This window comes from Bufo bufo, chromosome 6 (genome assembly GCF_905171765.1).
Source record: "Bufo bufo chromosome 6, aBufBuf1.1, whole genome shotgun sequence".
NCBI lineage: Eukaryota > Metazoa > Chordata > Amphibia > Anura > Bufonidae > Bufo > Bufo bufo.
The window spans coordinates 301187483-301211888 of NC_053394.1; the positions used below are offsets into that span (position 1 = coordinate 301187483).

The 24406-nt window shown below is 46.2% G+C and overlaps 1 protein-coding gene across 1 annotated transcript; it reads left to right on the forward strand.

Moving 5' to 3' along the window:
• The first annotated feature begins 1142 nt into the window (after window positions 1-1142).
• Window positions 1143-23911, forward strand: LRRC3C (leucine rich repeat containing 3C). The gene is made up of 2 exons (XM_040436663.1): window positions 1143-1420; window positions 22577-23911. Exon 2 carries the CDS (start codon window positions 22662-22664, stop codon window positions 23442-23444), a length of 783 nt encoding a protein of 260 aa, XP_040292597.1. The 5' UTR covers window positions 1143-1420; window positions 22577-22661; the 3' UTR covers window positions 23445-23911.
• The last annotated feature ends 495 nt before the right edge of the window (window positions 23912-24406 follow it).

Consider the following 24406-nt stretch of genomic DNA (forward strand, 5'->3'; position numbering starts at 1 on the left):
CTAAGGGTTAATGGGACTGTGTCTGATGAGGTAAATAACACAGAAAAAATATGTCAGTCTAAAAACATATCTAAGTGACATTTAAATGAGAGTCAGGTATGTGTTGGACTACCTCTCCCATCATGATCATACAATGCAACAAGTGGTCAATCTTTGGCGGTCTGAACATAGTTGAGATGTAGTTTTGCAGTAGGTAATCATTACTATGGTTGGCCTGGCATTCACTCTATGTTTTATACTAGACTTGTAAAGTCCGTTGCTGACACAAGGTTCCCACACCCTAAAATCACAGGAAGCTGGAATCATAATTCTGAAATAGGATGTACTATTGCTTTGCATGCTCTTAGGGTACTTTCACACACTGAGTTCCATCCTAGGGGCCCAATACCGGGAAAGAACTGATCAGTTTCATCCCCATGCATTCTGAATGGAGAGAAATCGGTCCAGGATGCATCAGGATGTCATCAGTTCAGTCACTGAACTGCGTTTTGGATGGAGGAAATACCGCAGCATGCTGCGGTATTATCTCCGTCCAAAATTCCGGATCAGTTGCCGGAATGCCGGATCCGGTAATAATTTACATTGAACTGTATCAGTGCCGGATCCGGCATTAAAAATACTGCAATGCTGGATCTGTCCTTCTGGTCTGCGCATGCGCAGACCGGTAAAAATGTGAAAACGTATATAGCAGATTTGTTTCTCCGGATGACATCCGGAAGAGACGGATCCGTTCTTGCAATGCATTTGTAAGACTGATCCGCATCCCAATCCGTCTACAAATGCTGTCCGTTTGCATGCAGATTGCCTGATCCGGCAGGCAGTTTCAGTGACGGAACTGCTTGCCGGATCACTCTGCTGCAAGTGTGAAAGTACATACCTCCATCTCCTTTACAGACAATTCTGTTCTGTCTTAAAGAACATTTTTTCCTTCCCACCTTCCTATTCTTCTTCCCTCCATATTCCTATCCAGTACATACTGTCTTCTCTCTTCATCCACCTCTCTCCCTCCCTCCTTCCTTCTTTCACATCAGGCGGAGTTTCCAATCCCCAGCTGAGAGACCTCATTCTCGTGCGGGGAAAACACACACAGAGCTTGTTAGGAAGAGGTGAGGATGGGCCACAGCTGAGAGATCTGTGACTTCCCTTCACCACTCTAATAATCCCAGCAGGACCTGGGAATAACAGGCAAGCTTCTGTTATCGTACCATCTCCATCACTATGCTTGATGCAGGCTCCTGTATTATCACACCAACTTTCTGTTGACGGCTTGTAGGGTACAAGACGCCTGTTGCTTATGAATGAATGAATCAATCTATTCTTTAAGTGACCTGTTCTGTGGAGCCTCAGCTGAATTCAACCACCAGACTCTGTTCTACCGTAAGATATCAAAGACCGGTCAGAGCCACCAGTGAAGACGCAGGTAACGCTTGTTTTATTAAATTTTTATGTATTAAGAAACTGATTACATAACAAAGGATACTTTAAATGTCTTGGAATTAAACAGATATGAATTGTTGTCATAGGCAATTTTCATGGTTCATGCACTGCTGAACATTTGGTCGGTTGTCCCTAGGAGTGTTCCTACAAGGGGGAACTCCCTCAGGGATTGCTCCAGTGCTTCATAGACATGACTTGTATTTAAGTGGACAAGTGTTTAAAGGTTAAAAGGACTTCCCAGTACCATGACTGCATAAGAAGACATTCTTTGCCTTTGTCGTAACCCAAACTATTATTACCACCAAGTCCAGGGTGTGCCCTCGAGCTTGCGTTTGCACAGTCAGATCTGTAAGCCTTTCTAGAAGAGACATAAGAACATCACAGAGGCTTCCTACAATTGATGTACAATGTAATACTGTGTAACTGTACAGACTTAGCTCAGTATGTTAAAGGCACGAAGGGGTTAATTCTTCCGCCGAGTCAGGAAAACAGCAAGCAGCCATTGAACCACTAAATATCCAATTATAAATTAATGAATCCATCAACCTGTCAGTGGATCCTGACTATTACAAATCACAGTGATGAACCATAGCAGTCAGGATATTCCCTTGTGTAATGAAGAGGGGGGGGGGGGGGGGGATTGTCCAAATGTTTGAAACGTCATGGTAATACTTTAGAAAACTCTGTCATCTGTGCAATTTGTTGTGAATATGACAACACCCTTAGCACACCCAAACAGTGCCACCAAAAATGTTATAGTTCCAGTGACATCTCTGTAAAGTGTTGACTGCTGTGGATCCAATTGCAGAATCACTGTTTGAGCATGTTTTATATTGTTATATTACCTGTTATTTATATACGGTAGTTCTCTGATACACACTGCAGTACCATACACACAATGTAACCACTTACATCACTCCAAGTATCCTTAGACACACACGTTTGGGTACATTTCAGGAAGCCATTTGACCTATGCCCCACTGGATTGAGGAATAAATAGAGTACTTTGAGGAAGTCTACTCAAGCACTTGGAGAAATTGTAAACTATGAACCCATGACTATACTGTTTTACATTTTAAAATTCTCCTGCATCTGCTAGCAGATTATGCCTAATCTTACTCAAATGAATCACTAGGCACATGCTGCGTGGCTGTACATACAGCCGATAGGATGCTACTCGTATATTGCAGGTTACAATCTGGCCACTTCTTCCTGCAACATCAACACACTCATCTTCTGCTTTTGTGAACACTCTGGTGATTTGATGATGATCTGGTTACACAGTATTCAAACCCCACATACGTCATAGCAATGCACAGTCGGTGAAGCCAAATGCTGACCATACACACTAGATAAATGCTGGTGCAATCTACCAGTATATTTACATGTATTGGGGCAGCCTAACTGTCAAAACAAAGAGCGTGCATGTTGGATTTCATCATCCGTTATTGCCCTGGTAAGTGTTTTGACAGCAACTTATCCTCCTCTTCTTAGGGCATGTTTACAGGGAAGTCCGGGGAGAGAGCCGATAAATGACATGCGACTGGCCAAAATTAGGCCTGATTCACAGAGTACAATTTTTGCATGTTTAAAAAAAAAATCTAGGAGTGCAGTAAAATCTTCCATACAAGGCTATACCGTCCAACATAACTGACACACAACAGTTCCAAATGCTTGTTTCTAGAACTGACTATTAATATTTCTATGGTAATTACAGTACATGTGACAGATTGATGAATTGATGAGAAAAGGTCATTTCCAAAGGAACGTAAATAATTCAATGTAGAGTTCTGCCATAGGAAGTCAGGCTGAAAGGTTGGAAGGATCTTATGCTTACCAGGTGGAAGTGGAATTGCTAATTAACAGTAAGTAATTGCTTAAAATGTCATAGGCTTTCTAGAATTATTATGAATATAATATCAATTCCTTTCACTATATATATATATAACTCTTAACCTTAATGAAGTGTTGCTTTTATTCAGAAATAGTGTCACTCTTGTACATGGGTTGAGTGAGTAAGGCAGAGCTGCAATTCCAAGCATAGCCTATTCACAAAAGTGGCGCTCTTTTAGAACAAAAAAAACTTCACTTTTTGGTCCTCTCAAACAAGGGGAGCTCCACCTTTAAAAAAAACATTTTCCTTTTCATAGGAATTGTTAAATTATGAAAATTGTATAACTATATGCCATCAGCTGTCGTGGTGAAAGGCACGACTAGGGTTTAAGAGATGGGCCAGTTCTTGTGGATCAGCTACTTAACCTCTTCCTCTCAGTGTTAACTCTCATGTCCTCCATTGTTTACTTTCGTGTTCTTCATATCTGCAATACAGGAGCCTGCACAGGGCATCCAGGGACATGTAGCCTGGGCATCAGAGCTATCAGTTTTCTTTTTCACTGCTTTTTAATCTAAGTAATAAGCATTGTCAGCTTATTTGATGTCATTTGATGCCCTAAGCTTAGACCATCCATAACCACATATTTTAAAGAACAGAATATAGTGCCATCACTGCTTTCAAGAATCTGTCCAAGCCAGGGGCAGACTGGGAACTTAAAGTGGAAAAAAAACTAAAAGTGACCCCAATGATGTAGGTGGTTGTAGATTGACAGAAGGTGGGGCAACACAAGTAGATGGGACCAATACATGTACCCATATGGCAGTGTCAATAGTACTGTAGTGCAGCACAGAATACCAACACACAGAACCACGCGCGTGGTTTTGCCCGCGCGTGATAAAAAACTGAATGTGGTACCCAGACCCGAACTTCTTCACAGAAGTCCAGGTTTGGGTTCAAGGTTGTGTAGATTGTATTATTTCCCCTTATAACATGGTTATAAGGGAAAATAATAGCATTCTGAATACAGAATGCATAGTACAATAGGGCTGGAGGGGTTAAAAAAAAATATTAAAATAATTTAACTCACTCTAATCCACTTGTTCGCGCAGCCGGCATCTCTTCTGTCTTCTTCTTTGAGGAATAGGACCTTTGATGACGCCACTGCGCTCATCACATGGTCCATCACATGATCTTTTACCATGGTGATGGATCACGTGACGGACCATGTGATGAGCGCAAACAAGTGGATTAAGGTGAGTTTAATTTTTTTTATTTTTTTTTAACCCCTCCAGCCCTATTGTACTATGCATTCTGTATTCAGAATGCTATTATTTTCCCTTATAACAATGTTATAAGGGAAAATAATAAAGATCGGGACCCCATCCCGATCGTCTCCTAGCAACCATGCGTGAAAATCGCACCGCATCCGCACTTGCTTGCGGATGCTTGCGATTTTCACGCAGCCCCATTCACTTCTATGGGGCCTGCGTTGCGTGAAAAACGCACAAAATAGAGCTTGCTGCGATTTTCACGCAACGCACAAGTGATGAGTGAAAATCACTGCTCATGTGCACAGCTCCAAAGAAATAAATGGGTCCGGATTCAGTGCAGGTGCAATGCGTTCACCTCACGCATTGCACCCGCGCGGAAAACTCGCCTGTGTGCCTAATAGTTTTTGCTCCCAAGCTGCTCTGCAATTTCTTATGATGGAGATGATGTACTGTGTTAGGTAATTGGTACATTAGCAGTACCACTGTGAATCCTCTTGTGCATAGGATATGAGGATAGGGCTACATGGCCAGTTGTGATGTGGTATTGACACATACTGTGTCTTTGTTCATAGGCTTAGTTTTACCTTATGGCTGTCAGTAAATGGACTTGTTTTTTCTGCAACTATAGCAACCTGGTTACAGTATGCAAAAAAAGGGTTCTAACTGATCCATCAGAAACCACAACACCAATATAAATAGAAACTGAATTTTTCCAATCATGTTCCAAACAGGGCTGTGGAGTTGGTAAGCCAAAGTTCTGACTCCAACTCCTTCATTTTATCACACTCTGACTCCAGTGTTGACTGCTTCATAAATGGTCAATCGAGAGAGAGAGGAATAAAAGAAACATTTAAAAAGTGTAGCTGCCAAGAGTCTAACATTAGCCATATCATCCATAGCTTCTGCTATGGTGCCCATTGGTTTTGGGGACCAATCTGGTGTAGGAAGGGTGCACCTTTTTGTGGGGAATAACAATAAAGTGGCTTTTTGCTATAATGTGGGTTTTATGATATGTGGTGCTATTATATATACCTTTTAATTATTGCTATTTATACTGCTGTTTTGATTTTCTTACACTTGAAGGTGGGAGCCCCATCTTATTTTGCTATGGGCCCAAAGGTAGTTGTTATATTATATAGTGTCTGCCATAAAAGGATTGTTTGGGAATAAATAACTTTTCACAGGTGCCCACAGCCTACCTCCGCTATGGAAAGATGCTTGTTCATCGGATGATTGCAAGTAAATTATCGTTTCTGGCAGTAGATTGTGCTGTCTAATCAGTACTCTGCTACCTAGAAACAAGGCAGCTTTATGAGGTTACTGTGATCACTCGTTCTCATACTGTGGAGGTGATCGCTGCATGTAAATGCAGAGCTTAACCCCCATTTAATGAGCAGCCACTTGTCAGGAAGGAAAAACGGTTTCTCCTCGCCCCAGCTAAACCCACCTTTACTTACTGTGCTTGATATTCTAATGAATAAATTGACCATGATCCGTGTTTCCTGGCCGTGAAAAAAATATGACCTGTCCTATTTTTTTCACGGCCAACGGTTCACGGACCCATTCAAGTCAATGGGTCCGTGAAAGAACACGGATGCACACAAGATTGGCATCCGGGTCCGTGATCCGGGCCGTAGGTTACTTTTTATACAGACGGATCCGAAGATCCGTCTGCATAAAAGCTTTTTCATAGCTGAGTTTTCACTTCGTGAAAACTCAGAACCGACAGCATATTCTAACACAGAGGCGTCCCCATGGTGATGGGGACGCTTCAGGTTAGAATATACTAAAAGAACTGTGTACATGACTGCCCCCTGCTGCCTGGCAGGTGCTGCCAGGCAGCAGGAGGCAGCCCCCCCCCTGTAGTTAACACATTGGTGGCCAGTGTGGCCGCCCCCCCCCCCTCCCCCCCCTGTAGTTAACTCATTGGTGGCCAGTGCGGCCGGCCCCCCCCTCCCCTGTAGTTAACTCATTGGTGGCCAGTGGGCCCCCCCCCTCCCTCCCCTGTAGTTAACTCGTTGGTGGCCAGTGGGCCTTCTCCCCTCCCTCCCCCTCCTAATTAAAATCTCCCCCCTATCATTGGTGGCAGCGGAGTGTACCGATTGGAGTCCCAGTTTAATCGCTGGGGCTCCGATCGGTAACCATGGCAACCAGGATGCTACTGCAGTTCCGGTTGCCATGGTTACTTAGCAATTTGTAGAACCATTATACTTACCTGCGAGCTGCGATGTCTGCGTCCGGTCGGGAGCTCCTCCTACTGGTAAGTGACAGGTCCGGCCGGGAGCTCCTCCTACTGGTAAGTGACAGGTCCGGCCGGGAGCTCCTCCTACTGGTAAGTGACAGGTCGGACGCAGACATCGCAGCTCGCAGGTAAGTATAATGCTGCTACAAATTGCTAAGTAACCATGGCAACCGGGACTGCAGTAGCGTCCTGGTTGCCATGGTTACCGATCGGAGCCCCAGCGATTAAACTGGGACTCCGATCGGTACACTCCGCTGCCACCAATGATAGGGGGGAGATTTTAATTAGGAGGGGGAGAGAGGGGAGAAGGCCCACTGGCCACCAACGAGTTAACTACAGGGGAGGGGGGGGGGCGGCCGCACTGGCCACCAATGAGTTAACTACAGGGGGGGGCCCACTGGCCACCAATGAGTTAACTACAGGGGAGGGGGGGGGGCCGGCCGCACTGGCCACCAATGTGTTAACTACAGGGGGAGGGGGGCTGCCCCCTGCTGCCTGGCAGCACCTGCCAGGCAGCAGGGGGCAGTCATGTACACAGTTCTTTTAGTATATTCTAACCTGTAGCGTCCCCATCACCATGGGAACGCCTCTGTGTTAGAATATACTGTCGGATTTAAGTTTCACGATGTAACTCAAATCCGATGGTATATTCTAACATAGAGGCGTTCCCATGGTGATGGGGACGCTTCAAGTTAAAATATACCATCGGATTGGAGAAAACTCTGATCCGATGGTATATTAACTCCTGACTTTACATTGAAAGTCAATGGGGGACGGATCCGTTTGAAATTGCACCATATTGTGTCAACGTCAAACGGATCCGTCCCCATTGACTTGCATTGTAATTCAGGACGGATCCGTTTGGCTCCGCACGGCCAGGCGGACACCAAAACAACTTTTTTTTTCATGTCCGTGGATCCTCCAAAAATCAAGGAAGACCCACGGACGAAAAAACGGTCACGGATCACGGCAAAACAGAACCTGTTTTTGCGGACTGCAAAAAAATACGGTCGTGTGCATGAGGCCTTAATCACTGGTGACAGCGACATTACCTGCGCTACATCTCCTGTATAACGTTTGTGCATCCAGTGGCGTAGCGTGGGTTGCCAGCACCTGGGGCAAGTCAAGTATTGCACACCCCCCCAACCTGTGACATGCCCCTTTTTACAAATAATGCAGTAGATGTCACCTGCAGTCCTACGTAACACCACAGATAACACAGTGATAACTCTGAGTACAGATAATGTAGTAGATGGGTGTGAGCCCCCAGAATTCAGAACACGCACAGTGTGACCTGAAGTCTGGGGACGGGCTGAGGCAGTGTGGGTCAAATTCTCAATCTCCTCTGCCTATCCCTACCGTGAAACAGATATTTGGATGGACATTACATCGCTATTAAATATAGAGGAGAATACAGCACATACCTCTTACATCCAGTGACATCTCCTGTGATGTAGACTTTCCTCAATGTCTTCATTCGGAGATTAGACAGCCATGACACCTTCTTTCAGCCGTGTCTCGTCTGTGCAGAGTTTCACAGATTTTTTTTTTAGATTCCTCACTTTACTATCATCCTCAGATAACAGACCTCCCCTCCCCCCATAGTACCCATAAGTATAATGCCCTCTGTATAATTATAATATATAATGGACCCTCTGTATTATTAATAATATTATAATGGCCCCCTCTGTAGTATTATTGTAATAATTATGACCCCCTCTGTAGTATTATTGTAATAATTATGGCCCCCTCTGTATTATAGTAATAATTATGGCCCCCTTCAGCCCCTCCAGCATACAGTCCCATGTAAAATACATCACTCCCCTTGCCTTCAGCCCCCTCCAGCATACAGCCCCATGTAAGATACAACCTCCCCCTGCCTTCAGCCCCTCCAGCATACAGTCCCATGTAAGATACATCACTCTACTGCCTTCAGCCCCTCCAGCATACAGTCCCATGTAAGATGCATCACTCTCCTGCCTTCAACCCCTCCATCATATAGTCCCATGTAAGATACAACTCCCCGCCGCCTTCAGCCCCTCCAGCATACGGTCCCATGTAAGACACATCACTTCCCTGCCTTCAGTCCCTCCAGCATACAGTCCCATGTAAGATATATCACTCTCCTGCCTTCAGCCCATCCGGCATATAGTCCCATGTAAGGTACAACCCCCCATGTAAGAGGAGTAACAATGGATTAATACAAATGATTATTACTGTGGGGGCCTAAGTGGAATTTGCTGCACAATAGGCATATGGGAAAAAATATTACTAGTGTGCATATTCCACCTAGGCCCCCACAATAATAATCCTCCATTATTAATCCTGGTCCAGTATTGGCCCAGCCTGAGACGCATTTTCCCCCAAAAAATTACCCCTCTGGGCAGCAGCAATCGTTAAACTGAAGAAATACAGTCAGTCACCTACTACTTCTGCCCTCACTCCCTAACTGGTCTGAGTGGTGTTGCAGCAAGCAGCAGGCAGCCGCCAGGCACTGTTTAGTTTGTTAAAATTGTGCCTAAGGCCCTCTTCTCAGCTCAGTCGCTCAGGGTCTGAGCCTCAGGCCAGGGGGACTTAACTTGGTCAGTGTGCTGTGTGAGTGAGTAACTGTCTGTGACACTGACTGTCACTCACGGTCAGTGTCGTGGGACGGATGTTGCTGAGTCACACACAGGCTTAGCTCAGTCCTGAAGCGACAGCCATCTTCTCTTAGTTCTTCTTGCTCCACAGTGTCTGGAGGGTGGGCGGAGCCTATATCAGTGCCAGTGCGTACAGCCGTGCGTGCCCTGGTGATTCATCAGGGTGCGCGCTCCTTAAGCCGGGGTGAGAGTTTACCGCTCCTCGCTCACTCTGCGCAGTGCAGCAGAGTGAAAACATTAGTGATTTTGCGCCAGCGGCCTGCCAGCATCCCCCTGCAGTCTGGTGCCTGGGGCAACAGCCCCCGCCCCCCCCCCCCCCACCAACGCTATGCCACTGGCGCATCCTAAATATCTGTGAAATTCAGTGTAATTTTTTCTTAGCCGCTGGTGACAGCAACATTACCTGCGCTACATCTCCTGTATAACGTTTGCGCATCCTAAATATCTGTGACATTCAGTGTAATTTTTTTTTAGCCGCTGGTGACAGCGACATTACCTGGTCTACATCTCCTATAGTACATTTGCGCATCCTAAATATCTGTGACATTCAGTGTTATTTTTTCTTAGCCGCTGGTGACAGCGACATTACCTGGTCTACATCTCCCGTAGTACATTTGCGCAACCTAAATATCTGTGACATTCAGTGTAATTTTTTCTTAGCCGCTAGTGACAGCGACATTACCTGCGCTACATCTCCTGTATAACGTTTGCGTATCCTAAATATCTGTGACATTCAGTGTCATTTTTTCACCGCTGGTGACAGCGACATTACCTGTGCTACATCTCCTGTATAACGTTTGTGCATCCTAAATATCTGTGACATTCAGTGTAATTTATTTGAGCATACACTTACAAAACCTGCGCTACTGTACTTGTGACATACTTGCAAGCATATATACCATTTAATATGCTCAAGGTGAGCAGTAAGGGACAAGGAAGTGGCCATGCTGCTGATGGTGCACACAGAAACCGTGGCCCTGGGTGCAGTGAAACTGTGCCTGCTGCCAGACTACAAGAAACACACTCATCCACGATACCTAGCTTCATGTCCCAGTTTGCAGGGCGGTGCAGGACACCACTCTCGAAGTCACACCAGTGCGACCAGGTGGTCGGTTGGATTTCAGCAGATAATACTTCCAGTCGGTTAAGCACCACCCTGTCTTCCACAAAGTCCAGTCTCAGTAGCCAAGAGTCTGGTCAACAGAATCCTCACCCTGATCCTCCTTTTTCCCACCATGGAGAGTCTTGGCAAATAAGTGATCCCACACTCGGATCTTCCGAGGAGCTCTTTTCATCGCCATTCCTTGATTTGGGCCTCTCGCCAAGCCCTCTTGAAGAGGAACATGAGGAGATCTTGTGCACTGATTCCCAAACTCTTGAGCATCCACAGTCAGAAGAAGATGACGGTGGGGAATGGCAATTAGTGTTTCACGAGGTGGATGATGATGATGAGACACAGTTGCCAATAAGTCAACCGTAATTAGTGTCTCAAGAGGTTGATGATGAGGATGAGACACAGTTGTCAATAAGTGAGGTTCTTGTTAGGTCAACAAGTCAAGGGGATGACCAGAGTGAGGAAGAGGAGCTGGTGGACGATGAAATCACTGACTCAACCTGGGAAGGTGGCAAGCCGAGTGAGGACAGCAGTACAGAGGGGGAGGGATCTGCAGCGCCGCAACAGGCTGGAAGAGGCAGTGGGGTGGCAAAAGTGAGAAGGCGGGCCACACCAAACAGGCCCGCAACTGTTCCCCGGAGCACCCCCTTGCGGCAATCTCCCTTGTCAAGGGGTAGGTGTTCCACAGTCTGGCGCTTTTTTGAGGAAAGTGAGGACGATAAAAGAATTGTCATTTGCAACCTGTGCCGTACCAAAATGAGCAGGGGTGTGAACACTAGCAACCTCACCACCACCAGTATGATCCACCACATGGCATCAAAGCACCCTAATAGGTGGGCCAAACGCCTGGGTCCACAATCAGTGTCTGCAGGCCACACCACTGCCTCCTCTTGCCCTGTGTTACGTGCTGGCCACTCCCCTGTCCAAGACGCAGGCCCGGATGCCTCCCGTCCTGCACCTGGACCTTCGCAAGCACCATCAGCTAGCGCCAAGGATTGCGGGCCCTACTTCCATCAGGATTTCCGCCACCACCTACATTAGTGGGTGCAACCGCCCCTTCTCCTCCTCCTCCACTTTCAACTCTGAATTCTCATCTTGCAGCACCAGTCAGCCATCAGTTAGTAGCTGGAAGCAGTGTAGCACTGCAGTGGGGAAGCAGCAGCAAACTAATTTGCTTAGATAACAAACGGCACACCGCCGCAGAGCTGTGGCAGGGTATAAGGGACCAGACTGAGCTGTGGCTCTCGCCACTCAACCTACAACCAGGCATGGTTGTGTCTGATAATGGCCGTAATTTGATGGTGGCTTTGGAGCTCGGCAAGCTCGCACACATACCATGCCTACCCCAACCTGTTCAACTTAGTGGTTCAGTAGTTTCTCAAAATCTACTCCAATTTGCCTGAGCTACTGGTGAAGGTGCGTCGTTTGTGTGCCCATTTCCACAAGTCATCTACAGCTGCCGCCGGTCTGGCAACACTGCAGCAGCGCTTGCAATTGCCAGCTCATCGACTGTTGTGCGACGTGAGCATGCGCTGGAACTCCACGTTCCACATGTTGTCCAGGCTTTGTGAGCAGCAGAGGGCAGTAGTGGAATACCAGCTGCAACATGGTCGTCACCTTTTCAGTCAGCTTCCGCTATTCACAAGCGACGAGTGGGCATGCATGTCTGACTTCTGTGAGGTTTTACACAACTTTGAGGAATTGACAAAGATGGTGAGCGGCAATAACGCTATAATCAGCGTAACCATCCCACTTCTGTGTCTACTGAAACGCTCACTGCTCACAATGAAGGCAGACGCTTTGCATGTGGAAGAGGTGGAAATGGGGGAAGACAGTACACAGGGTGATAGCCAGACCACCCTCAGTTTGTCTTCTTAGCGTGAATTGGATTATGATGAGGAGGAGGAGCAGGAGACGGTTGCCTCCGCTACAGAGGGTAGTACCCATATCAGGTCTATTCCAGCTGTTCAGCGTGGATGGGCCGAAGAGGATGTGGAGATTGAGAGTCCTGATGAGAACAGCGAAGTCTTGTCTGTTGGGACTCTGGCACACATGGCTGACTTTATGTTATGCTGCCTTTCCCGTGACCCTCGTGTTATACGCATTTTGGCCAACATCGATTACTGGTTGTTCACCCTTCTCGAACCCCCGCTACAAAGAGAACTTCTCATCTCTCATTCCTGTGGTGGAGAGGACTATCAAAATGGTGCAATACCAGAAGGTCCTTGTTGAAAAATTGCTCCACAAATTTCCAGCTGACAACGCTGGCGGCAGAGTACGTAGTTACTTGGGCAACCAAGGAGGGGAGACGAGGGGAACACACAGCAGCTCCAACAGGGCAACACTCTCCAAGGCCTGGGACAGTTTCACGACACCCCGCCAGCACCCTCATCCTGATGCGCGGCCTAGTGTCACAAGGAGGGAAAGGTTTTGGAAGATGGTGAAGGAGTACGTAGCAGACCAGTTCAGCGTCCTCAGTGATCCCTCTGTGCCTTACAATTATTGAGTGTCCAAGCTGGATATGTGGCTACGCCTTGGAGGTGCTGGCCTGCCCTGCCGCCAGCGTTTTGTCAGAGCAGGTATTTAGTGCTGCTGGGGGCATAATAACTGATAAGCACATCCGCCTGTCAACTGAAAATGCTGACAGGTTGACTCTTATCAAAATGAACAAGGCCTGGATTGCCCCTGACTTCTCTACTCCACTAGAGAAAAGCGGCTGAACATAAAGGCACTTTAAATGTGGCTTTTATGGTGTATTGAATACACTGTATTCCCATGCACCCCTTCAACTACAAAAAAGGGTATATGGTTCAATCTTTCTTTTCTCGTCCTCCTCCTCCTTCTCTATCATATCAACATGCTTATTAGGCTGCCCTCGCTCCTAATGTTTTAGAGGGTCAGTTCAGCAGTAGACCCTCACCCCTAATGTTTTAGAGGGTCACCAGCAGGCCCTTGCTCCTAATGTTTTTGAGGGTCACCAGCAGGCCATCAATCATAATTTTTCAAGGGTGTGTATGATGCCCTCCTTTATGTGTAATAAAGGGTGTATTGGAGTGCCTGTAATTTTTGGCAGCTCTTTCACTTAGTGCATAGGCTTTATGAGTGTAGAAGTTCCACTACCTGAACAATTGTTGCACAATGTGAATGAGGCCCTCCTTTATGTGATATACAGGTTGTATCGGAGTGCTTCTTCCTTCTAATTTTTGGCAGCACTTGCACTTTATATTAGGGATCGACCGATATTGATTTTTTTAGAGCCGATACCGATAATCTGTGAACTTTCAGGCCGATAGGCGATAATTTATACCGATATTTTGTGCATTTTCATTTTTGAAAAAAAAATAAAATAAATTCCTACACAAATCTGCTGAAAATTTAACATGTTTATTTATAGCTTTTTTTTGTAAATCTATCTTTTTCATTTATACTTAATATTTTGTCCTATTCACCCTGATAGATCTCTATTCGGGTGAATAGGAGTTTACACTCTCCCTGCTGCTCTGTGCTTTGTGCACACAGCAGCATGGAGCTGACTATGGCAGCCAGGGCTTTAGTAGTGTCCTGGCTGCCATGGTAACCGATCAGAGCCCCAGGCTGTCACGGCTGTGTGTGAGCAACAAGAGCATGCACAGAAAATAGAGCTACTGACCGGACCTAAACTAGGGAGAATAAAGGGTGACCCCTGTCTGACCCTCAAAAGCTCTCCCTATGCTGCTAAGCCCATGCCCGGATCCAAATGGTGGAAGGAGGCATGCCCGCGTACCTAAGACTGATGGCCACTGTAACCCCTACAATAGTGGAAGGGGCACGGCCACCGGTGTCCTGCTCAGTATATGGAGGGAACCGTGGTCGCCTCGGATCCAGTCAGAAAACACACAGATACACAGCAATGTCTGCACACTTAGCTGAAGGGCTGCAGCCGCAGTGAAGACGGATCCAAAGACAGGCTGGCAATATCCGGAGTACTTGCTGCAGCAGAACACAGGTCCAGTGAAAGGATAGCATACAAGGGAAGATACTCAAGCAAGAGCTACAACCCAAATGAGAAATATAATCCACACCTACAATAGGAGGAGGGGGAATATAAAGGCAGGGAAATCAAACGGAGGAGAAACAGCTGGGAGGAAGGAAACAGAAAACTCCTCCCAGCTCTAGTAGTGACATCATCACAGGGGTGGAGAAACAGAGCTGTGAGAACGTCCCAAAGCTCTGGTAGTGACAGTACCCCCCCCTCTACGGGTGGACTCCGGACACCCAGGACCCACCTTCTCAGGATGAGCCCTATGAAATGCCCTGATGAGGCGAGTGGCTTTAATGTCCGACACCGGAACCCACATCCTCTCCTCAGGACCATAACCCTTCCAATGAACGAGGTACTGGAGAGAACTGCGGACAATGCGAGAGTCCACAATTCTGGAAACCTCCAAACTCCAGATTGCCATCAACCAAAATCGGAGGAGGAGGCAAAGAGGAGGGTACCGTGGGCTGGACATATGGTTTTAAGAGAGATCTGTGAAATACATTATGTATCTTCCAAACCCGTGGAAGATCAAGACGGAAGGCAACTGGATTGATGACTGACAAGATTTTATAAGGCCCAATAAACTTGGGACCCAATTTCCAGGAGGGAACCTTCAGTTTAATATTTCTTGTAGACAACCACACCAGATCACCCACACTCAGGTCCGGACCAGGCACACGTCTCTTATCAGCCACACGCTTATACTTCTCACTCATCTTTCTAAGATTACTCTGAATCTTTTGCCAAAAGGTAGACAAAGACGAGGAAAATCTCTCCTCCTCAGGCAAACCAGAAAGAGCCCCTCCCGAGAATGTCCCAAACTGCGGATGGAACCCATATGCACCAAAGAATGGCGACTTATCAGAAGATTCCTGACGGCGGTTGTTCAGAGCAAACTCAGCAAGAGGGAGAAATGAACACCAATCCTCCTGGTTCTCTGCCACGAAACAGCGCAAATATGTCTCCAGATTCTGATTGAGGCGCTCAGTCTGACCATTCGACTGCGGGTGAAAAGCAGAAGAGAAGGACAGCCGAACCCCCAGGCGAGAACAGAAAGCCTTCCAGAACCTGGACACAAACTGCGTGCCTCTATCGGAAACAATATCAGAGGGAATGCCATGCAATTTAACAATATGGTCGACAAAAGCTTGCGCCAACGTTTTAGCATTGGGTAAACCAGGGAAAGGTACGAAATGAGCCATCTTGCTAAAACGGTCCACCACCACCAGGATCACCGACTTCCCTGAGGAACGAGGAAGATCCGTGATAAAGTCCATGGACAGGTGTGTCCAAGGACGGGAAGGTATGGGTAACGGGAGAAGGGAACCTGAAGGCCGTGAACGAGGGACCTTAGCGCGAGCGCACGTCTCACAAGCAGCCACAAAACCCTCCACCGACTTACGAAGAGCCGGCCACCAAAATCTCCGAGCAATGAGATCTACCATGGCTCTACTCCCGGGGTGACCAGCAAGAACAGTATCATGATGCTCCTTGAAGAGTTTGTGACGTAGCTCAGGAGGCACAAACAACTTCCCAGAAGGACAACGGGCAGGTGCCTCAGTCTGGGCAGCCTGGACCTCGGCCTCCAAATCCGAATATAGAGCAGAAACAACTACCCCCTCCGCCAAAATGGGACCCGGGTCCTCGGAGTTTCCTCCTCCCAGAAAACAGCGAGAGAGAGCATCAGCCTTCACATTTTTGATCCCAGGGCGGAATGTGACGACAAAATTGAATCTGGAGAAGAACAGAGACCATCTGGCCTGTCTCGGATTCATACGCCTGGCCGACTCCAAGTATGCCAGATTCTTATGGTCGGTAAAAACGGTGATAGGGTGCCTGGCCCCCTCCAACAAATGGCGCCATTCCTCGAAAGCCAACTTGATGGCCAACAACTCCCTATCTCCCACATCATAGTTTTTCTCTGCCGGGGAGAGTTTTTTAGAGAAAAAGGCACAGGGTCACCATTTGGCAGGAGAAGGGCCCTGGGACAAAACCGCACCCACACCCACCTCGGAAGCATCCACCTCAACAATAAAAGGTAAGGAAACATCAGGATGCACCAAGACGGGAGCAGATGCAAAACTCTCTTTAATCTTAGAAAAAGCTGCAAGCGCCTCCTCCGACCAAGAGGAAAAATCCGCCCCCTTTTTTGTCATGTCAGTGAGGGGTTTGACCACAGAGTAATAATTCAAAATGAACTTTCTGTAATAGTTCGCAAAACCCAAAAAGCGCATCAATGCCTTCTGATTCTCAGGAAGCTCCCACTCAAGTACAGCACGGACCATCTCCGGATCCATGCGAAAACCAGAAGCAGAGAGGAGAAAACCCAGAAATTGAATCTCCGATACCATAAAAACACATTTCTCCAGCTTGGCGTACAATTTATTTTCCCGCAGAATCTGCAGAACCTGAAAAAGATGATCCTGATGGGTCTGAACATCAGGGGAAAAAATCAAAATATCATCAATATACACCAATACAAATTTCCCCATTAAATGGTAGAAAATACTGTTAACAAAATGCTGAAAGACGGCTGGAGCATTCATCAGGCCGAAAGGCATAACGAGATTCTCAAAATGCCCGTTAGGGGTATTAAAGGCCGTTTTCCATTCATCCCCCTCTCTGACCCTGACCAGGTTGTACGCGCCTCTCAAATCCAATTTGGAAAAAACCTTGGCCCCAACAATTTGGTTGAAGAGGTCCGGGATCAGGGGAAGGGGATAGGGATCGCGAATCGTGATACGGTTCAGCTCCCTAAAATCTAGGCAAGGTCTCAGAGAGCCATCTTTTTTTTTAACAAAAAAAAAAACAGCGGCAACAGGTGATTTTGAGGGAGATATAGGTTTGCTTTGCGATTCTTTCCGGTTGTGAGAGATTGTAGAGGCGAGCTTTTGGCAGCTTGGCGCCGGGAATGAGGTTAATGGGACAGTCAAACTCCCGGTGAGGAGGTAGCTCCTGAACACCGCTCTCGGAAAACACGTCCGAGAAATCAGAGAGAAATGATGGCACAGTTTTAGTAGACACCTCTGCAAAAGTCGCTGTAAGACAATTCTCTCTACAAAAGTCACTCCACTCATTTATTTGCCTTCCTTGCCAATCAATAGTGGGGTTATGTCTAGTGAGCCAGGGTAACCCCAAAACTAGAGGAGAAGGCAATCCGTTAAGGACAAAACAAGATATATCCTCCACATGAGTGTCACCTACAGCTAACCGGATATTGTGAACAATGCCCTTCAGAGATCTCTGTGAGAGTGGAGCAGAGTCAATAGCAAAAACAGGTATATCCTTTTCTAATGTGCAAACCTGAAAACCATGCATGGCTACAAATTGAGTGTCAATAAGATTGACGGCCGCTCCACTATCAACAAAAATCTCACAAGAAATGACTTTGCTCTCTAGCGCCACCCTGGCAGACAGGAGAAAATGGGAACTGCAGGTCAGAGAAAAAGCATCAATTCCTACATCAACTTTGCCCAAAGTAGCAGATGAAGCAGAGTTTGATGATTTACCTTTTGAGGTTTTTCTCTTATTATCGCTCTTAGTACAGTTCAAGAATCTCCTAGACGGACAAACATTTGCCAAATGACCTATGCCCCCACAACAAAAACACACCATACTCTGAGGACTAAATCCTCTTTTATCAGGGGCAAGTCGACCTAGCTGCATGGGCTCCTCCTCAGAGGGGAGCGAGACAGGATGAGGCCCCTGCACACTGAATGAGTCCGCACCACTGCCCCTAGACTGACAATGGCTGGACAGAGAGGTCTCGTTTCTTTCTCTTAGACGCCTGTCAAGGCGTACCGCCAGTGACATGGCAGACTCTAAGGACGTTGGTCTCTCATGGAAAGCAAACGCATCTTTCAATCTCTCTGAGAGACCATGACAGAACTGACTCCGGAGTGCAGCATCATTCCAACCTGAATCAGCTGCCCATCTCCGAAATTCAGAACAATAAAGCTCCGCAGACAGTTTGCTCTGGCATAAAAAACGTAAGTTAGATTCGGCCAGAGCAACACGATCCGGGTCATCATATATCTGCCCCAGGGCCACAAAAAATCCTTCCACGGATCGAAGGGAGGGATCCCCTGATGGCAGCGAAAAAGCCCAAGTCTGAGCATTACCCCTGAGCAGGGAGATGACAATCCTCACCCTCTGCTCCTGATTACCAGAGGAATGTGGACACAAGCAAAAATGGAGTTTGCATGCCTCTCTGAAGCAAACAAAACTCTCACTGCCCCCGGAGAACGTTTCCGGAAGTGAGACCTTTGGCTCGCAACAGACTCCATGGGCCGGAGCAGAGCCCAATGCTTGAAGCTGAGTCATAGATTGACGGAGATCCGCTACCTCCAAAGAAAGACCCTGCATGCGGTCAACCAGGCCAGAAAGCGGATCCATGTCAAAAAAGACGGTTTTGGTGGATTATAATGTCACGGCTGTGTGTGAGCAACAAGAGCATGCACAGAAAATAGAGCTACTGACTGGACCCAAACTAGGGAGGATAAAGGGTGACCCCTGTCCGACCCTCAAAAGCTCTCCCTATGCTGCTAAGCCTATGCCCGGATCCAAATGGTGGAAGGAGGCATGCCCGCGTACCTAAGACTGATGGCCACTGTAACCCCTACAATAGTGGAAGGGGCACGGCCACCGGTGCCCTGCTCAGTATATGGAGGGAATAAAGGGTGTATTGGAGTGCCTGTAATTTTTGGCAGCTCTTTCACTTAGTGCATAGGCTTTATGAGTGTAGAAGTTCCACTACCTGAACAATTGTAGCACAATGTGAATGAGGCCCTCCTTTATGTGATATACAGGTTGTATCGGAGTGCTTCTTCCTTGTAATTTTTGGCAGCACTTGCACTTTATATTAGGGATCGACCGATATTGATTTTTTTAGAGCCGATACCGATAATCTGTGAACTTTCAGGCCGATAGGCGATAATTTATACCGATATTTTGTGCATTTTCATTTTTGAAAAAAAATAAAATAAATTCCTACACAAATCTGCTGAAAATTTAACATGTTTATTTATAGCTTTTTTTTGTAAATCTATCTTTTTCATTTATACTTAATATTTTGTCCTATTCACCCTGATAGATCTCTATTCGGGTGAATAGGAGTTTACACTCTCCCTGCTGCTCTGTGCTTTGTGCACACAGCAGCATGGAGCTGACTATGGCAGCCAGGGCTTTAGTAGTGTCCTGGCTGCCATGGTAACCGATCAGAGCCCCAGGCTGTCACGGCTGTGTGTGAGCAACAAGAGCATGCACAGAAAATAGAGCTACTGACCGGACCTAAACTAGGGAGAATAAAGGGTGACCCCTGTCCGACCCTCAAAAGCTCTCCCTATGCTGCTAAGCCCATGCCCGGATCCAAATGGTGGAAGGAGGCATGCCCGCGTACCTAAGACTGATGGCCACTGTAACCCCTACAATAGTGGAAGGGGCACGGCCACCGGTGTCCTGCTCAGTATATGGAGGGAACCGTGGTCGCCTCGGATCCAGTCAGAAAACACACAGATACACAGCAATGTCTGCACACTTAGCTGAAGGGCTGCAGCCGCAGTGAAGACGGATCCAAAGACAGGCTGGCAATATCCGGAGTACTTGCTGCAGCAGAACACAGGTCCAGTGAAAGGATAGCATACAAGGGAAGATACTCAAGCAAGAGCTACAACCCAAATGAGAAATATAATCCACACCTACAATAGGAGGAGGGGGAATATAAAGGCAGGGAAATCAAACGGAGGAGAAACAGCTGGGAGGAAGGAAACAGAAAACTCCTCCCAGCTCTAGTAGTGACATCATCACAGGGGTGGAGAAACAGAGCTGTGAGAACGTCCCAAAGCTCTGGTAGTGACACAGGCTTACACTGCTGGGGCTCCGATCAGAAGCTGCCACTGCCACAAATGAGGAGGAGGGGACCCTGTGACCACTGCCACCAATGATTAATACTGGGGGGCGCACTGTGCCACCAATGTTTTTCATACTGGGCTTGGGGGGGGCGCACTGCGCCACTAATGTTTTTAATACTGGGCTTGGGGGGGGGCACTGCACGCATTAATTCATGTACCGGAGTCGGGAGCTGGCTGCAGAATCATATAGCCGCACCCGACCTCTATGAGCGGTAGTTGCGATCCGTGGCATTTAACCCCTCAGGTGCGGCAGGGGTTAACTGCCGCTGATTGCAGCTACTTGTCATAGAGGTCGAGTGCGGCTATATGATTCTGCAGCCAGCTCCCGCCTCCTGTGGAATTTGAATGAGTGAGTTAACATCATTGGTGGCACAGTGGCCACAGCACCTTCCCTCCTCTTCTCCTCTCTCCTTTCATTGGTGGCAGAGGCAGCAGCGGCACAGGGGGGAGGGAGACACTGCTTCCTTCTCCCCTGTGCTGCTGAAAGAACATGGATCGCGCTGACAGCAGCGCGATCCTCGTTTCCGATTCGTTATCGGCATATCGGCAAAATAGATGCCGATACCAATAACTTTGAAAATCCTGAATATCGGCCGATAATATCAGTAAAACCAATAATCGGTCGATCCTTACTTTATATACAAGTAAATATACAGTAAAGAATGTTTCCTAACAATTTTTCCTCTAAAATCGATTTTATCTTCGGTTTTGTGCGTATTATTGTCAGTCTGTAAAAGTGGCGTACTCAGACAACATCGTTCCCAGCAGCGATCTGGGAGTCCAAGATGCATCCAGACATCTTCCCCATGCTGTTCCTAAACCATTTCAGTGGTGTTTCCATCAATTTCTGACCTTTTCCTGTTAACCAGACACCCTCCCCTCTTCAGAGCAGGGGGTGTCTGGTTTAATGCTCTGGTTCTCCCATTGACTTCTATTGTGCTCTGGTGCTCTGCAGAGCACCCGAGCATCCCAAAGTGTTCTACTCGAGCACCAGAGCACCCGAGCACTTTGGTGCTCAATCAACACTACTGGTTACATAATACAAATTCAACCTCTACATAATCATGTTGGCATATTGCTGCTGGTATCAGAACTACATAGCTTGTGCTGTCCCTAGCAAAAACTTGTCTGATTTAATTAAGTTACAGAAACTGTCTTCTGCATATGTCTTGTCTGCATTCATGCCAAGCAAAGGAAAACTGATTATGTTATGTAATAAGAGAGGTTGAGATGATACCATACCCTTAACTGCATAGGAGAAGAGATAATAGTGGACCTGCCAGATTCCCTGACTTGCCTGTTTTGGTAAGTACAGTATTTGCATTCTCCAAGAAATAAGAAATGGGAAGCATCACTGTGCTGTCCCTCTGTTATTCCTTCTGGAAATATATTAATATAAAACTGGATGTTACCATGCACATTTCAGTGGGGTGTGTACCTGCAAATCTGACAATGTTCAATCAGTGCTGATAGTGTCACGTTATGTAGAGATGTTTTGCTGACAAGGGGAATGGTTATGCGCAGTTGTGAATTTTTAGATACATTTTCAGGAGAAATAACAGAGAAACACTACACACAATACAAAGTTCTAATAACATATGCTGCAGGATTGTTATTTCATGAGGAATATGTATATAAGTATTAATTAAAACAGACATGTCAGGAGAGCTGATGTGTCCACTTCTGTAAAATAATTTGGGCTCCTGATGTCAATGTTTTAGCGAAAGTCAAGTTGCATCTCAGATAACTGTATTAAGTGAAGATAAGAGGTACAGGTCTACACAACAAGCTGCTTTGTTTAAAGGGAGAATGAAGTGGCTTGTGCTCTCATCTCAGTGTATTAGGCTGAGGTGAGAGATACATGTCCTGATGTCCGATGTTTGTGTAATAGGAGAAATAAAGAGATAAAACGTATTATAGGAGTCTGGGCGGGATGGATATACATGTTCTTATGTAGCTGGTGTAGGACATGAAAGGTATATGTTTTGATATCAATGTTGTAGAACACAAATGCCAGAAGAGAAGCCCAAACTGATTCACATGTTGCCGTCTAAATTTGTAAATATAACTAGGTGCTATTATCTTCACTCTTGGTTTGTTTTCTTCTAGAGAAAGATGTAAATACCCCATGTTCCCCAAGTATCGGAGCATCATCCTCAAAATCCCACCTTCCTGAGTATGCTGCTGGCCGGCCATGCCTTTCTTGGACTGGTACCTTCGTCGCTCACTGGCAACATGGCTGCTTTTACACAGTTTGGTCCTCATGTCTCTCTGTTTCCAGCCAGCAACAACATTTCCCAAAGGATGTCATTCCTCCCAGGAGGACGGGTACAAGATTCTGAGGTGCAGCAATGCCCAGCTCACAGAAGTACCCAAAGACATTCCTAATGACACTAATCGCCTATATTTAGACTTCAACCAGATAACCTACCTCCCTTCAGATGCTTTCCGTAACCTCCCTGTTCTAATGGAGCTAGATATTTCACACAACTCATTGGGTCACTTGGAGGTTACTGCTCTCAGGGGTTTAAGCGATCACTTACTCTCACTGGACCTGTCTTCCAACAAGCTAGTATCAGTCAACAAGGAGGTCTTTGCTAACTTAAAGGCCAGAACAAATCTTTCTGGCAACCCTTGGATGTGTGACTGTGATCTTCAGGAATTGATCAGGATGGTTGAACTGGACCCAAGTTCCTCCAATGGGATTGTCTGTGCTAGTTCTGTGCTAGAGGAGCATGCTGGAAAACCCTTCCTGCAGGTGGTTAAAGATGTGGACCTGTGCAATGCCTATAAGAAGACCACAGATGTGGCCATGTTGGTCACAATGTTTGGATGGTTTGCTATGGTTATCTCATACTTGGTGTATTATGTACGCCAGAACCAGGAGGATGCCCGACGCCACCTTGAGTACCTCAAATCCCTGCCAAGCAAGCAGAGACAGAATGAGGAACCTTCTACTCTAAGCACTGTGGTTTGACTTTTCAAGAGACTTAAAGTTATGGGTGATGTAATTTTTGGTATTCACACACCCTATGACTTAACACATAAGCTGGAAAGTAATCTTAATGCTGCCATTTCAGAGTTTCATAATATTACGAAACACGATGTACTGTTCTCATACTTTCTAAAACTTGTACAAAAACTATTCTTACCATTTATGTTGATAGGTATACTATACCCACATACAAATGACCAAATACAGTATAGACAGAATATGTAGAGTTAAAGATAACTTTGTAACACCTAATATTTAGGTGGACTTTTACCATGGTTTATGGACCACCAACATCAATCAACAAGATCATACATACATAAACCATACATTTATGTTCATACATTACCCAAGGCTAATTAAAAATCTCTTCAAAGTGAAGAGTATCAAAAGTGGTTTTATAGGAAAGTACAATTAGATAGTGATCACTAGAGTTAACCTTCTAAGGCCATTTCAGTGATCATCTTTTGAAATCAAACGTCATGGAAACATGTAGTGACCAATCACTAGACCTAGGCCGTATAGTTGAAGGTCATGTAAGACAGCTATCTTGCTCTTTGAGGAGATCTTGGCAGGTTTTCCTATGATAGATCAATCAATTTTGATTTTGGACACCATAATGACATTTGCGGGCATTGTCTGTACCTGGAGTTGTTGCAACTACTGAGATCTGATGATAATTCTAGCTATTCATTTGAATGTTAACTTCCCAACTCCCACAAACAGCACACCATCTTTTTAAAGGACATACCTTTGACCATCATGACACCTTCCAGACTTCAAATGTGATACATAAGATTATGCCTTAATGTCAATTTAGGAAAATCTTTGTATGTTTATAGTATGTTGCTGGTTTCTCATCCAATGACATCCCATTATCTACATTCCACCAATGGAAATTTTGTAGGGCAAAATTGCTGGTGGCAAAGTTAGTGTTGTCATCTCCT